Raw genomic sequence first — 16930 nt, forward strand, 5'->3', positions numbered from 1 at the left:
ACTGGAAGATCAGACATTTTTTAGCATTCTTCAAGTTGGCCAACATGGCAACTGTTGCTGGATTTGCATGGTAATTGCTAACTATGTCACATGGCAACTCATATTCCCCTTACATGGCAACTACCAGCTTTTCCACTTATTTTTTTCATTTTTTAGATTTCTACCATGGCAAAATATTCTTTGTTCATTTTTTAACACCCTTTCCATGCGCTTTCCCTTTTTTGCAGGGTGAAGAAGACTACTGCACACACGGTCAAGCATACCATTAGGGACCCACTCGAACGTCTTCATTCAAAGTTGTCAACAGGTGGCAACTCAGATGTTCATGAGGCGCCAGGCGACAAAACTGCTGCTGCACCGCCAACTGTTCCCAGTAACTCTGACGCAAGTGGCCGACCATCTTTGCCTGTTGCAGATGTGCTGGCTAGAACAACGGGCCTCCGTACATCGGGGAGTGACGACTCGGTATCTGCCAGGACCGCTGAAATATTGCCCACTCTGCTGGCAATGAAGGATGCTGCTGCGAGCCACGCCACCCCATCAGGAAGTGTTGAAGTGGATGCCCCCGAGACCAACCTAAGCAAGGAAGATTCTCGCTCATCTGACACTGATTCCAAGCGCGTGCATGGTGGCACTCATGTGCCCACTACAGAAGTTGCTGAGGCGGCAGTTCATAATGATATGCCATCTGCAGTTCAGAGTCTTGGCACAACAGCTCCAGCTCCTGACTGTGCAGATATTGCTCAGGCCACTGTTCCGCGTGCTGGTCATCCTCCTAGGCGTCGTAGCCCCCGCAAGCAATCAACAGTCGTATCCAACGCACCAGCTGCAGCTAGGAGCAGTAGAGATGAGTCTGGTTACGTTCCTGCGCCCACACTATTCCCGCCAACCGCCAAAAGCAATGTTATGGAGAAACCAGAAGACCAGAGTACAACTGATGCAGGTGCCAAGCCGGGCACGAGTGATGAAGGTGAACGTCCGGAGCAGACTGCACCTTTACCCGCAGTGAAAATCCCCAGCTTAAATCTGCGCACTTCCAAACTCCCAATCAACATCGGTGTCCCCTACAGCCCTAACAAGAGGATTGTCAACAAATCTACGCCCGTCACCACTGACAGCACGCCCCGCCCTATTGGCAAGCTTGATGATTCTGCAGCGGCTGATCCAGAAGATATGTTTGTTGATCTTTCACCATTGGATTCTGCCCTGCAAGTTGTTCGCGGTCTGGCCAGTAGGCATGAGAGGCACCCAATGGCCTTCACCCCACCGAGCTTCAGCCTTGGCGTCAGTCAAGATCAACAAGTGGCTCAAGATCCTATGCCAGTTGCTTTTGCTTTTCCTGGAGGCGTGCCCGCAATGATGGCGCAGCCAATGGTTGAGGGCAGGAAGGCTGTCAAGTTCGCAGAGCCGATCGTCCAAGGTACATCTATCATGTGCTTTTGTCATTTTCTTGTATACATCTTTGTAGTTTGACCTTTGTCCCAATCATATTTTTTTGGGGTTCTCACTTGTTATGGCAACTGATATGCGATGACATGGCTACTGGATTTGATGCACCATGTCACCTACATATTTTTTTGCTGCCATGCTGCATTTTTCCATTGGCAACCACATGGTAACTGTAGTTGTTGTCACATGGCAAATACAGTGCAATATACATGGCAACTGGATTTGCCGCACCATGTCACCTGCATTTGTTGTTTTCACGCTGCATTTTTTCCATACGGCAAGCACACGGCAAGTGGAGTGCCACTCCTGGTTCTGTGAGGCAGCAGAGGGTAGTTCACCCACCTCCTGAGGAAGACTACGAGCCCGAATTCAGGGCCACAGAGGAACAGAACCAGCTGTACGATATTGTCAAGCGGTTTGGAAATGCGAGGTCCAGCAGCAAGCACATGAAGGAGCTGAAAGCGTAAATGACCACACCACATAATCTTTTGTTCTGCTTTGCTCTGTTTTTATCATTCATCTTTCTTCATACTTTCTATACATGATCCGCTTAAGTTTTAGTTCTTTTTTATTATTTTACTTAGTAGGCATGATTCGTTCGTGTTACGTCATTTTCATACAGCTCATGTTTGGACAAAACCAAGGTCATTCAATGCGGAGCGACGTACGTCGACCTGGGTGATCTTGCCGAGTCCGTGAGGCCAAATGGTAAAATGTCGACGAATGTAGCTGCATGTGGGTTGACTACATCAACAATCATGTGGATATGTCTCCCGACAAAATAATCATGCATTACAGTGTGACCTGCAAAATATGGGATGGTGACTTCAACCACAAAATTCTGAGGAAGAATTTCGCCCAGCACGGTGAATTCAAGCTCACACTGAAGAAATATGTGAGTTCTCCTCCTCCTGGTTGCACTTTTTTTCCACATGGTATGGTTTTTTGCCATCATCTGCACCCTGTTTATGTGGCAGATGTTTCATGTGGCATCAGCTGCCGTGCAAACTGACTTTTTGATTTTTTACATCCCGTGCAAACTATGTGGCAACTTCAAAGTAAAATACACGGCAAATTTTGTTCATACATGGACGGCAACTTTCTTTGAACTACATCAACCATAACTAAAACATTCTACGTGATTCTACATTTTTGTCCCTTGATGTTCTTCATGTGAACTCTGTTTCTCATTTCAATCACTTTTACATGCAGGTCATGTTTCCCATGTTCCAGGAGCTTGCATCACACGACCCACACGACAAGTGTGGTCACCACTATGCGATCTGTCTTGACCTGAAGAACCAACGCTTTGAGGTGCTTGATTCAATGCGTTTGGAAGCTGATGCAGACCTCACTTCGCATGCTGAATTCTTCATCAACAACGTCAAAGAGACATGGAACCGTCACTATGAACACTCAAAGGTCCAGATCAGACATTTCCCGATTGAGTACGTGGCGACCACGAATCAAGGGAACACGTAATTTTCTACCCCCTTCCTTCATGTGCCATTTACATCAATCCCACCCCTCTGTTGTGTTGTTACATCTGAATTGAAGTTTATCACTGCTATGTCTGTCCTCTTTTTGCGAGTTCACCTGGCTCTTTTTCCTGTACAGGACGGACTGTGGCTTTCACACGTTGGAATACTTTGCAAAGTGGGAAGGTAGACTTGTCCCCGCTGTCACAGCTGCAACGGTCGTTGAGCTCCGGAAAATCTACACATGGAACTAGTTGACGAATGAAGATTTTAACAAGCGGTCCGGAGCACGCGAGTTCGTGGAGGAAGCTGTCAAGAAAGTCATCAAGAAGTACAAGTGGTCACGTGAAGTTACACACCGGACGCATACCTTACATTCTGTTGCCGAGGAATGTAAGGTACTATCTCTTTTGTTTCTTTGTCAAAAACTATGTTCGTGTGCTATGTTATGACGGCTACCCCGCGTAGCCTACTATGTAGTGGTGGTTTGTGAGCAACATTTGAATAGATTCTGTAATATATGTGTGGATGTGAACCTTTTTTAGGCGTGACAACATATATGTTTTTATGTTTATCATTACTACTATGGTTTTATCGTTTGTAGCACCAGTTTTGCTGTTTCGAATACGTCGACGATGTTTTAAAACATGGCAAATGTAGTTCATCAGACATGGTTAGTGAAAGTCATCGTCATTTTTCATTTGGCTGTTTTGCTTCTTCTTTTTCATCGCTAATCGCACCGGCTAGCATGGTAGGTTGATCATGTAGCCCCAACCTTTCCTGCGGTTGGTGCACGTTACGCTTTTTTTCAACTTGTTTCCCATGCATTGCACACAACACACTATGTGTTACTAAACCGCGTTGAATTGTCATGGAAATATATGTGATGCTGAGTCATTACAAATATCATGTCATATTTTTCAGTACAGCTAACATGACATATTCAGTACAAACAACACGGCAGATCCAGTACAATTAACATGGCAGATCTAGTACAACTAACATGGAAAATTTGGTATAAAATAGCATGGCAAATTTAGTATAAAATAGCATGGCAAATTTAGTATAAGATAGCATGGCAGATTAAGTATCCATAACATGGCAACTACATTTATCCATTCAATGTATTCTCCTTCAACTTCTGACGCCCCTTAAGAGCCATTCTCCCAATTTAGTACAAATAACATGACATATTTTTACACTACATGCTATTTTATACTACATTTACAAATACCATGACATATTTTTCAGTACAGCTAACATGGTAGATTCAGTACAAACAAGACGGCAGATCCAGTACAATTAACATGGCAGATCCAGTACAACTAACATGGCAAATTTAGTACAACTAACATGACAAATTTAGTTTAAAATAGCATGGCAAATTTAGTATAAAATAGCATGGCAACTACATTTATCCATTCAATGTACTCTCCTTCAGCTTCTGACGCCCCTCAAAAGTTATTCTCCCAATTTAAAAAAAATCACAACATATAGGGGTACAAAACGAAGTGTCCACAAGGACCACGTCACAGCGCCCCAATTTTGCCTTATGGATTGCCCGTTCCTTTCTTTGTTTTCTTGTGTTTTGCTTGAATCTTCAATCCCGATTTGTACCTTATCTCTCTTGGACGACCTTTTGTGATGGAACGGGGTGGGTTCCTGACCTGGGTTTGTGTGCTTGCTGTTCCAGATCCTATCTTCGAGTTTTCAGATGATGGTCCCGTGGACGAAGGCATACTTGATGTGCGGGGGAACCTATGTAAGGCTTCCTCAGCTTTCCTCTTCTTGATCTCATCAAGCTCTCTTTCCAGGGCCTTCCTGTGTTTTTCTGCGACTCTCGATGTCTCATCACTCTTGCATGCTTCATCAATTAGCTCAGCATAATTCTTTGTCAACACAACGTGCCTCACGGCTTCCATGGTTGACTCCGGTCTCTCGTCATGCACAACCAGAACTGCGTTTGTTGTTTGCGGCGCCAATGCGTCGTCAGCGTCCCAAGTCCATCGCCGCCTTATGAAATAGCGGGGCATCCGTGTCACAGCGTTCATGTCCATTACTTTTAGTATGTGACAGCACACAATGTCGTCCCGTTCAAACTTGCAGCATTGGCAGTAGTATTCGCCTTGGTCTATTGAGGCTTTCACGAAGTAGTTCCTTCCTTTGTCCGGATCTTCAGGTTCTGAATCCGACATGCCCAAAATAGAACACACCTTGAACGTATGTTCGTCAACCTGGAAAGCCGTGAACATGGTGGCATGCTTTATTTCTTCCTGGAATCTGCAAGTTTTGTGTGTTTTCTGTTACACATGGCAACTGTAGTACATAACACATGGCAACTGTAGTACATAACACATGGCAACTGTAGTACATTAGACATGGCAACTGTAGTACATTAGTCATGGCAACTGCATTGCACTTTCAACTGGCCATTGTCATTTCCATACAAACATCCCAAATAGAAGCACAATGCTTAAAACATGGCTACTACATTTATTAAACATGGCAACCTCAGTTGAGCAAATATGGCATTTTTGCATTTCAGGAAACATGTCAACTTGCATTTCAGAAAACATGGCAAATGCAGTTCAGTAAACATGGCAACTATACAACATTTTCATTTTGGCATTGGCATTTTGCATACAACATGCCTAGTGGAAGTATAGTGCATTAAACATGGCAATTGCATTTCATTGAACATGGCAAGTGCATTTCATTTGAAGATGCCAACTGTAGCTGAGCAAGCATGGCAAAAACAGTGGTTCACTAAACATGGCAACTGCAGTTGAGTAATCATGTCAAACATTAGTTCATTAAACATGGCATCCTCAGATCATGGCAACTGCATTGCATTCTACATGGCCCCTACTGCCTCCATCGGTAAATACGTTAGCAATTTTGGCTGCTTTAGCACGGTGGTCGCTTCTTGCTGTAGCTCAGATCCCAGAATTTTTTGTTGCAAAGCCGTGTATTGCTTGGCAAACTGTAGCAATGAGTTGCCAGGGCTCACATACCGCTTCAAAACAGCATTGAACCCCTCGCTGCGCTGTGTAGTCTGCAGAAAGGGGAAGAAGCACTGCATGAAGTAGGCAGACACCCAGTACATTCGCTTCTCCCACGGGCTAGCAAGTGTCTCATTGTCTTGGACTTGATATGTTTCAGTCATGGCCATCCAGCTCCTTTCAAACTCCTCCACCGTCAAGTTGTGGTCCACGCACAGCTCGAATGCCTTGTGGAGCTCTGGACGGTCAGCAAAGAACGGTCCTAGCGTCTCCTCAGCTTTCTTTATAATGTGCCACCTGCAGTGCCTGTGCACTGCCAACGGAAAGACCCCCTCTATGCCTGCACGCATGCTAAAATCCTAGTCTATTATTATGTTCATCGGAGCAAGTCCATCCATGCATTCCAAGAAGGTCTTGAACAGCCAAACGTATCCATCCGTGTCTTTGTTCCGAACGAGCCCGCAGCCGAACTGCAACGACTAATTGTGGTTATTTATTCCTATGAACGGAGGCATGGCATCTTGTACACATTAATGAGATACGTCGCGTCAAATGAAATGCAATCTCGGAAATGTTTGTAGGCTCTCCTTGCAGCACCATCCACCCAATACATATTCCTGACACGGTCCTCATTGTCCAACCTTATCCTGTAGAAGAAATCTGGATCTTCCTTCGCTTTCTCATCAAAGTAGGCCATTGTGGCCTCTATGTCAGCCAACTTGCTTTCTCTACGGTACTTTGCCTGTAGGTTTGTGACGTCAGCTGGTATGTAGGGCATGCTACTCAGAGTCCCCTTTTTGCTGTGGATAAGTGACAGTATCTGGACCATTTTTGATGGACCGACGTTACAATCATGTAGCAGCTTTACGAATTGCCTTTCAACGGGGGTGAATTATCTGTGTGCGGTCAGAAATTTTACCAGGTCGAACTTCTTTATGAGTTTGTGGTTGTGCTCGTCAAAATAGTCAGTGACCACATATTGTGTTCCATCTACGTTTAGCTTACACCGGACAGGGCATCCCGTCTTGAGAATGACCCCTCTCTTTCGTTTTGGAACGACAGGCGCAACACCTTTCCCCTTCTTGTTCCTCCGTGCCTTGTGACACCTCATCTCAGCTCTGTTGTACTCGTTTGTTTTCTTAATCTTCCTATGATATTCGGTGTTGACCGCAAACCCATGGAACTTTGCATATGTCTGGTAGAATTCCTTTGTTTCTTCGAACGATTCAAATCTCTGTCCAACGTACGGTGGCTGAGGTACCAAGATCTCTGATTGCCCATCATCTTCATCCCCTTGTGCCTCGTCGTCAGTTTCATCATTCACTTCAATATCGGCGGCAGTTTGATCTGCTTGAGTGTTGCCAGTGCTTGTGTTCAAAGGGGTGCTTGTCGGCATTGCAGGAATAATTGCCATTTCTGACTCTGACTCGGGATTGTCTGCGTCATGACTTGTGGCTGGCTGGAGGACCGCGTCTTCCGTGCGCTCAGAGCTCCCCGCAGTAGATGCCCCTGCACCGCTGTTCACTTTAGTCATAGGCCCTGTAATAGAAAAAACAGGGACAAGCGTAAGATCTTTTGCTTGAATGACATGTTTATCATAACGGAGTACATGAACTTCAAGTGATTTGGCATGACATCATTCAAACAAGCAAGCTATTAGTCTGCATGTCGACATGCATGGCAACTGTAGTTGTCTAGTCATGGCAGCTACTGTCCAACAAACATGGCAACTACTGGTTTTTCAGTATTTGCATCAGTCATGCATGGCAGCCAGCTCATTTTTTTCAGTATGAAAACTTGGATTTTATGTGCATGGCAGCTGTAGTCATGCATACATGGCAAATACTGCCGCTAACGCATGGCAAACTAGTGTGTGCTAGCATCAATTTTTTTATATTCTAGCTTCGATCTCACCATGCAAAATTTTCAATTTACCTTGTTGTGCTGTACGTGCCCATCTTGTGTGGTCCGTAACACCAAATTGATGTGATGTATCTGCATTGTGTAAAGCTTGCCATGAAATGTTTGTCGGGGTAGAAGCTCCGTAATAACCTGTAAACATGGTATTTAGATGGGTAATACATGATAACTGCAAGTTGTCCAGGATGGCAAATGCAGTTGTCCATGGATGGCAAATGCAGTTGTCCATGGATGGCAATTGCAGTTGTTATGGGATGGCAACTGCAGTTGTCAATTACGCTCCTTCTGCTAATTCATCGTCTGCAATTTCTGTTTTTACGGACTAACCTGTGTACGACATCGATGGCAGGTACATGGGTGCCGACTGCCGCCATGTGCTGCACGAAGGCTCTGCATTTTTTCCCGACATAACTCGTGAGTCTTTTTGCCATCCTTTTGTAAGTTTATTTTTCATGTGCAGACCAGTATGTTTCATTTTCGTATGCGTTACCTTGACTTGCCACATTAGCTACTTGAAGTTGGCTGCCCGCACATTTGTCAGTGTTAGCGCCCTGTGACTGAACTTGCCATGGTGCCCCCCTAAGTGTGTTTTGGTCATAAGAACCTGCAAAAAAATGACAGTGTAGGACATAAGTAGAATGTCATCTTCATCGTCACGAACATGGCAAATGTTCTTTTTTTTTGTTTCTCATGCATCATACCAATGCCTGCGTACTGTTCTAGTAGTGGTAGCAACGGCCCTGCTGAAATGAGTTGACTGTATTCTGATGCATCCGAAGGGGGCGTTTCTGGCCTTTGAGAACCGAAAAGATCAGTGCCATCTCCGTGACTCATTCTTTCCCGCGTCTCGTTTCCTGCCACCGTGCTATCAATCACTGCATGAACAAGAACGCATCACCAATCCACAAAAAATGTATCCTTGTGATGCTTGCATGTAGAAGTTAACACGTCAGTGTTATCACATTTCCAATGCGTAGGTAACCAACATATCATGACTAGTAGGAATTATACATCCACTATCTTTTTCTAAAATATGAGTGTCAGCTAATCGTTCGATTTGATGGCATCAGCCACTACAATAGGATAGCAAGCTATAAGTTGACATGGTGGCAGTTGACGACAATGATAGGTGGCAACTGATGTTAGACACTAGTAGCAATTATTTTTGACACCCTATATTATTCCAAATTTCTCAATTTTCTCTATGTTTTTATGGATTCCTACACATCCATCCATTTACCAACTACGTGCATCAATCTACAAAGAACTTACGGTTATCTCTAACACAGTACATGGCAGATCTAGTGTGCTCTGCTTGACAACTGCGAAGACACACAACCCACGTAGGATGGGTCTAGTTGCCAACCTCGTCGGTAATTTTTATACTTTGCGCCATGTAGAAGGATGAGAAGCAGTAGTTAGATCGGGAGATTACCTGTTTTTTAGCTGCTCTTCTTTGGAGGGCGTTGTTGGATTGGGGGTGGGGGGAGGGGGTGGGGGGAGGGTGGGGGTGTGGTTTCAGGTGGATTACAGATGTCATGTTGATCCTGGTGCAAGGATGCAATATCCATGACCGAGCGCAACATGGGTGGATTGGTGTATTTTGGGGTTTAGAATTTTGCATGAAAGGGGATAGGGGAAACAAGAAGAGGGGAGCTGCACCTTGGCAAGTTGGAAGCGAGAGGATCCATGACAGTGAGGCAGCGCCGCCGGGTGTTGGGACCAGGTTCGCTCGAGGACGGACAGGGGTGGCGGTTTTGGCGTCGCTGGCACCGGCGTCGTGGGAAGGCGGCCTCGATGGCCTGGAACTCCGCCTCGCTGCTCAGCGACATTGGGCAGCGGGCAGGACGTCTACGGGGCAGGACGTGGATGGCAGAACATTGAATCTGAGCCATCGGATTGGATGGCAGACCACCGAATCAATATGAATAAAAAAAACATCATCATCGGCTAAACCCATCACTTTGTCCATTCATTTCAAAACTGTTAGATCCCTTGGACCTTAGGTTGATACTGTGCCCAAGAGGTGCTCTCGGGTCAATGAACCACTGGCTGGCTAGTGTCATGCCATTAGCTTGCTGTCGTTAGGGAAGGTAATGGATGTATGAGATAGAAGGGGGATTCAGGCCTAAGAATTTATTTATTGATAGCTTGGCTAGATTAGCCGTGGCTGCCTCTATTTAAAGAGGATGACCTTGCACGTGAGACTCCAACTGAACACAGACTCCTTCCTAAACATGTTAATGAATTACCTAAGACTCTTGCAACAATCCAAACTTGAAAAACATTCCTAATCTGATCCAACAGGTTACCAATCCTGACTGGATCCTGTTGACTTGTGTCCTACTCCAACCGATGCCTAACCACGTACAAGTGGATTCCAAACCTCTGGTAGGGAATTCTCCACATAGCAAAAGCTGTCATCCGTTTATAATATTCTTGCAGCCTTGCATGTTTCCTCAAATAGTGCATATCAGTTATAAAAAACAAGGGATCAAAAGTATTAACAGGTAAGAGGTCTAACTCAAGAAATTCACCTCCATGGTTGGCCAATGGCAACAGGTCTTGCTGTTGCAAAGTTGATTTATCCGAGAGTGACATGCCCTGGGTCCAAAGGAAGGATCTCTCTCATCTCCTGAACGTATTTGTATCCTTGTCCTTGATGAAGTGAGGTAATCATGTTCTCCGTACTGATGTTTTCTTGCAAGAGAAATCCCAGTTAGCGATTACTTGTTCATATAAGAGGAACAATCATAATTCCCTCTCTAAGATTCAAAGCATTCTTGACACCTGCACACAATTCACATGGGAACTCGATTTTTCATTTACCTATGCATGGCTACCATCATCTTAGTCTGTCTTTTGCTTTTTCGTAAATTATGACACCAAAGTCTTCATCTTCTATATTTATTTAAATCTCAGTGTCATCAACAAATATAAGCATCCCCATCAAACTATGAACCTGCTGCATCGCAACAACACGAAATAATTGTAATAAAATATCACAGGAAGGATATCAGAAGACGCCAAAAATAGGATCAACCCACCATGAGTACAACCTAAGAAACTATTGATGAGCTTCATTCAACGCTTCGTGACCCATAAAATCCAATGATGCCTAATTAGAGACAGGTTGTGCCAGTGCAGTGTTCCAATGATGCCTAATTAGAGACAGGTTGTGCCAGTGCAGTGTTTGGCCTAAACCGTGTGTGACTTTATTTTGCAAGTTAACTTCGTGCAATGAAAATAACTATCTGTGCCATGGATCAAGAGGTTACCATTTTTCTGAACCGAAAACTGTATGGGAGGGACAGTAATCAATAGGCTACCTGCTTATCTGCCAACACTCCCATCTCTATGCATATCTATGGCTACCTGCTTATCTGCGACCACTCCAATCTCTATCCATATCTATGGCTACCTGCTTATCTATAACCGCTCACAAGTCAAAACCTCATTAACACTCAATTATCTCCCCTCCAGGCTCCAGTTCAACATATGAGATATTTCTTACACTATTACACATGTTTTAATTTAAACCCTTTTTCAGCAAATACCAGATGGATTATAAAGAAAATAAACAATGTTATGACAAACAGGGAAGATGTAAAACATAATACAACACCTGATTAATTGTCGGAGACACGGGACAATCCAAAATATCTAAAAACAGAACCCTCAATGATTGAGCAGTGAGCACCATGAAATAAGGTTTCACAGGCAGAAGTAAGAAAAATACCCTTAGTTTTGTACCTACCATATCGATCAAACATACCACTTCCTTTGAAGTAGAAAAGGTTAATTTACGAGGATTTCAGTCTTCAGCAGCTTTATGCATGGATTCATGATCTGCATGTAATAGCTCGACCTCATTCTTAGAAGTTATTTCCTTTTTGCAATTTCTTATCACGTTCAACCTTCTCATTGCATTCTCCATCCTCCATTCAAGAATTTGATCCTTATATGAGGGAACAAAGCCCCTATCCTCTATATCATTCAGTAGTTTCTCTCCTTCCAACATTCTGCCTGTTGCATAGATAGCCCCAATCATTGTGGTGTATGTTGTAATGTTCGGCCGAAGTTGCTTAGATTTCATCTCTTCATAAAGATCTAACGCATCAGAAACACACTTGTTGTTGCATAAACCTGTGATTAGAACATTATAAGTGACTACATCAATCTTCAATCCATACAACTCCATTGACCCTTTGAGGTGCAGAGCATCTGTAATCTTGCCTTCTTTACAGAGACCATGCATTAGGGTAGTGAAAGTAGCAATGGTTGGCACCATTCCAGCCCGTATTATGCTACAGAAAACTATGATACCCTCTTCAACCTTTCCACATTTACTAAGACCTCTAACAATTGAGCTTTCAGCAACTTCAGCTGGCACAACACCAAGAGCTGCCATTTCCTCTTTCAGCCTGAATGCTCCATTGATGTCCCCAAGCCTGCATTTTGCATTGATTAATGCAATATAGTGTGTATGATTCGGTTCAAGTCCACTCTCGACCATGTCACGTAAAACATCACAACTCTGCTGCAGCCAATTTTTCCTGATTAATCCATTTATCATGGCACTGTATGCTTTACTGCTAGGTGACATATATAACCGCTTCATGCAGTTGAAGAGCTGTAAAGCATTGGACATCCTAGATTTTTCACTACATACAGTTATGAGTACATCAAATGTTAATCTATCCGGATAAATGCGTTCTAAGACCATCTTGTCCAAGAACTTAATCGCAATTTCAGTCATACCATGTTCCGAAAATCCATGGATAAGCAAACGATATGTCACATTGTTCGGCCTAATCCCTTTCCTTACCATATCTTTGTATAGATAAACAGATCTTGACAAATGTCCCTTCTTGATGTGCCCATGCATAAGAATGTTATAGCTGGCTGGGTTTGGATAAACCTCATTATGATACATATCCCGAATCGTCATATCTACTTTATGTATCATTCCTGCCTTTAGGTACCCGTTCATCATTGAGTTGTAGGCAATACAATCTGCATACATGCCTTCCTTGCATATGATCTCCTGGAACAGGTAAGAAGCAACCTTAGCTTGACCTTCCTTGATCAAGCCATTCAACAAACAGGTATATGAAACAATATCAGGGACAAATCCTTTCTCCAACATCATCTGCAACAGGATGACTGCAGGAACAATTTTGCCTTTTCTGCAAAAACCACTAAGAAGAACAGTGTAAGTATGGATGTCAGGTAGAAAGTTACTTGTAACCATTTTCTCACATAAATCCAGAGCTTCATCTAGAGTTCCGTCTTTGCAAATCCCCAGAAGTAATGCATTGAAGGTTTCCTGATCAATGGCAGAAGGTATGTCAACAAGGCAAGCCATGAACTCCTTTGCTTGTACCAAGTGGCCGCCCTTGCATAACCCTCTAAGCAAATTCCTATATGTGCCAACATTTGGAGAACAACCAAATCTATGCATATTATCATACACTGAGAATGCCTCATGCATATTACCTCTGGTGCAGTAAAAGTCTATTATACAGTTGAAAGAGGCAACATCAAATGATATCTTCATCCTAGACATGTATTGTTTAAATTGCTCAGCCTGTGTAACCATTCCTTCTCGATACAGCGTACATAACAATGTATTATGGATGAATGAATTGGCAGCTAGGCCCCTCCGATATATATCAACAAAATACTTTAGTGCTTCTCCGATATATCCAGCCTTGCAACAATAGCAAACTAGAGTTGTATAAAGAACCTCATTAGGCAAAACTCCTGTTTTATGCATCCTTGATAATATCTCTTTTGTTTCGTCCAACTTACCCATCTTGCACATACCATTGATCAATGCTGAATAAGTAACAACATCTGGACTGATCCCAACCACAAGCATACTCTTTAAAATTTGCTTGGCTTTAGAAACCACTCCTAGCTGACAGAAACCATCAATCAGGATAGTATACATAGTCCTATTGATTGTTGTGCCTCTTGCTTTCATATCTTCAATAAGATTCAGTGCATGTCCCGGCATGGAAGCTTTGCAATAACCATTCAGCATTGCACTATAAGTTAATTCATTTGGTTTCACACCAGCAACTTGCATTTCATACAGAACTCTTAAAGCTTCACCAGTTACCCCACTTCGGCAGTACCCATCAATCAAGGTGGTGTGAGTAGCTAGGCTTGGCTTCAAGCTCTGTTTCAGCATTTCATTGAAGATATAGATAGCAAGTTTCATCTTACCTTCATCGAAAAATCCTTTGATCAAAGTATTATATGTACACTCATCAGGTGATAAGTTATTTCCCCTCATTCTTTTGAGCAAAAGGTAAGCACGCGTACTCCTCTTCATTTTACATAACTTATCAATCATGATGTTATAAGTATATACATCTGCCTGTACACCATTCTTCTCCATATCTTCTAAGACACGCATGGCAGCCTTGAACCTTCCCTTCTTAACATACCAGTAAAGTATTGTGTTATAAGTAACACCGTTTGATATGGACCGACTCTTCATCTTTTGTAGCATAAGATTAGCCTTTTTAAGGTTACCATCAAGGCAAAAATAATTCAGTACAATATTACAAGTGGTGACATCCAATGGGAACTTCCGGGCCAAGCTTTCTTTTAAGAAGAACCAAACATGTTTTGATTCCCCAACTTCCACAAGAGCGTTAAGGACAGCATTGCAGGTGTGAGTTGAAGCCTTAAATCCACAGTCATCCATCAATAAAATTGCCTTACTTGCATCAACAACTTTTCTTTCCTTTAGATATGCATTGATAAGAAGGTCAAAAACCATGGGATTGGAATCACAACGCGAGATGGTTCGGAGAAGGGAGCTAAATATAGCAGAGCAAGAGAAGCCCGCCATGGCAAGATGCTTCAACACTGACATTGCTTGTGAATGCATTTGAGCTTGGATGAGGATATGAGCTGCCAGGCAGTAAACATGAGTGATTCGCTCCAAACCTGATTGTTGCACAATAGAACCCAGTATCTTCAAGGCTAACTTTCCATGAACCTTGTCAAGCTTCCCGAACTTGTACGCCATGTGATTCAAGGTCTCCCAGTGATGCATAGTTAGGACACTGATGATGCTACTCTCAACTCCATGAACTGAAAGAGATAACCAAATCAATACGACAACAACAAAATGATGAAACGTCAAAAGAGCCAAAACTGCATCGGCATCGAGTACTTCTAGTATTGCAGATGAGAAGCAACCAATGAAAGCCAAACAAGTTAAATATGCAAAGAATCAGCTGAAGCCAACAAATATGTATTGACATCCTAGAAAGCTGTGGGGGCTTGTATCACTTAAGCAATGTAGCTCATTTTGGTCAATGCCAACAAGAAATCAACCAAGTTGTCGGTTCAAATGCACTCACCAAGTAATTAACTTGACAGTTTAATAGACATTACCACAAACAACTTACGTGCATTAGTTAAGTCAAAACAGAGGTATTTTACACCTCAGGCATAGTAATTGAACCGAGAAAAAGGAGTAGCTAAAAATTATCAAAATTCTGAGCATTGCTTGGCTCCACAGCTTCCAGTTATTCGGAATTTACAAAATTGACAGAACTCAATAACGAAGGATCTATGATGGTAAGCAAAATAAATTTATGTGTGTCATGACTAGTTCTTCTAGAACAACCAAGGCAGGCAATATCTTTTAATTATAGTGGGTAGTATCTTAGCTGTAGATCCCACGCATTTCAATCTGTGCAAACTTCGACACACCCTTGCGAACTAGGGTGAAACGGTGAAATCAGGATAAAGCTAATACACTAACAAATCCGACTCCCCCAAGTGCAGAGGAATCGACAGGCACGCCAACTCGCATTTCCACAAACAGCTTCGGTGCATCCCACTAATCAGACGCGATACACAGAACAGAACAAAAATTGGATTCCTTCAGTCGAGAAGGTTTTTAATTACCTCTGGCGGCGGCGCCAATCCTGGTGTGGGCCGGCTGCCTGGAGCGGGAGGGGAGCCGGCAGGAGTAGAGCGCGTGGGAGGCCGCCGCCTTGGAGTCGAGGATCCTGCGGCGGTACGAGGAGGACGCCAGGGACGACGACATGGTGAGCGCTGGGTAGGCTGGAGCAGGCGCAGCCGACGCCACTCCAAGAGTCCAAGTGAAGGTGCGGCTGGCGTGGCGGGCGGCGGCGTGCAGCGCTAGATAGGCCCGCTCGGCGTCCGCGTTGGCGCGCAGCGCGGGCGGAGAGGAGGCGGCGGCGGCGGTGGCACGCAGACGCAGTGCGGAGAGAGGCGCGGCTCCTCACTCAGCGCAAACAGGGGGAGTGGCTCCGTTCCGCTTCCGCAGCAGTTCCTGGGGCTGCTGGGGCGGCGCCGTTTCTCCCACGTTCTTCGGACTGGGAGTGTATTGCACTTGTTATTAGTCGTCTCAGCCTCAGTAGCATTCAAGCAAGCTCAATCTTACTCACTCCTTTTCGGTTTATAGGGCTTATCTCAAAATTTCAGTTTTTCCATTTTTATAAGGCTCAATATGATTGTTCCCCATTACATGTTCAGATTTCAAGGTGCATTAAATCATTGCATGCAAATATTAAGAGAAAATTGACCAATGCATGTACTTTATGCATGCATGCATTGCAATTAATATATTGGTAAACATAATTTTTTGAGGAAAACAAGATCATTAATTAGGTGCTTTTGCAAACTACAAAAAGTATTCCACCACTCATCATCTACCTTGGTTGGTGAAATTTTTGAATTGAGCCCTATAAACCGGAAAGGAGGGAGTATAATCTTATTGCTTCTAATTTCCTGGCCGTACGATGAAGTTCCAAGATTTGTGCTTTTCTTAGATGAAAAGGAAACTTGTCCCCGGCTCAATTGCATAATGAAACCAAGATTTGTGCTTGTCCCGCATGCCGGCATGATACGGTTTTCAAAGTCATGAGCAACGATCTCCGGCCATTTCATAGACGAGATTGAAAAATATATCATGTATGTTTTTTAAATATGACGATGTATAGTAACAGAAAAAAAATGCACATATGCCGCTAGTGCTCGTGGCTGACTTTAGAGTGCTACTTGGGTTGCAAATAGGGGTATGGA

General features: G+C 43.6%; 1 protein-coding gene across 4 annotated transcripts; it reads right to left on the reverse strand.

Moving 5' to 3' along the window:
• Positions 1–6398: 6398 nt before the first annotated feature.
• Positions 6399–16194, reverse strand: LOC119295093 (pentatricopeptide repeat-containing protein At5g55840-like). Of its 4 annotated transcripts, none has more exons than XR_005143718.1 (9): positions 15788–16194; positions 11607–14962; positions 10679–10811; positions 10387–10539; positions 8551–8724; positions 8340–8453; positions 8177–8239; positions 7865–7981; positions 6399–7468 (listed from the first exon to the last, which is right to left on the reverse strand). XR_005143718.1 is itself a non-coding variant. In XM_037573421.1 (2 exons), exons 1-2 carry the CDS (start codon positions 15927–15929, stop codon positions 11664–11666), a joined length of 3441 nt encoding a protein of 1146 aa, XP_037429318.1. In that variant the 5' UTR covers positions 15930–16194; the 3' UTR covers positions 10850–11663. The 4 variants fall into 4 exon arrangements, 1 of the variants encoding a protein (XP_037429318.1); XR_005143720.1 differs by having other exon boundaries at positions 10387–10549; XR_005143719.1 differs by having other exon boundaries at positions 10679–10814.
• Between the last annotated feature and the right edge of the window lie 736 nt (positions 16195–16930).

The sequence above is a fragment of the Triticum dicoccoides genome, chromosome 4B (genome assembly GCF_002162155.2).
Source record: "Triticum dicoccoides isolate Atlit2015 ecotype Zavitan chromosome 4B, WEW_v2.0, whole genome shotgun sequence".
In the NCBI taxonomy this organism is placed as follows: domain Eukaryota; kingdom Viridiplantae; phylum Streptophyta; class Magnoliopsida; order Poales; family Poaceae; genus Triticum; species Triticum dicoccoides.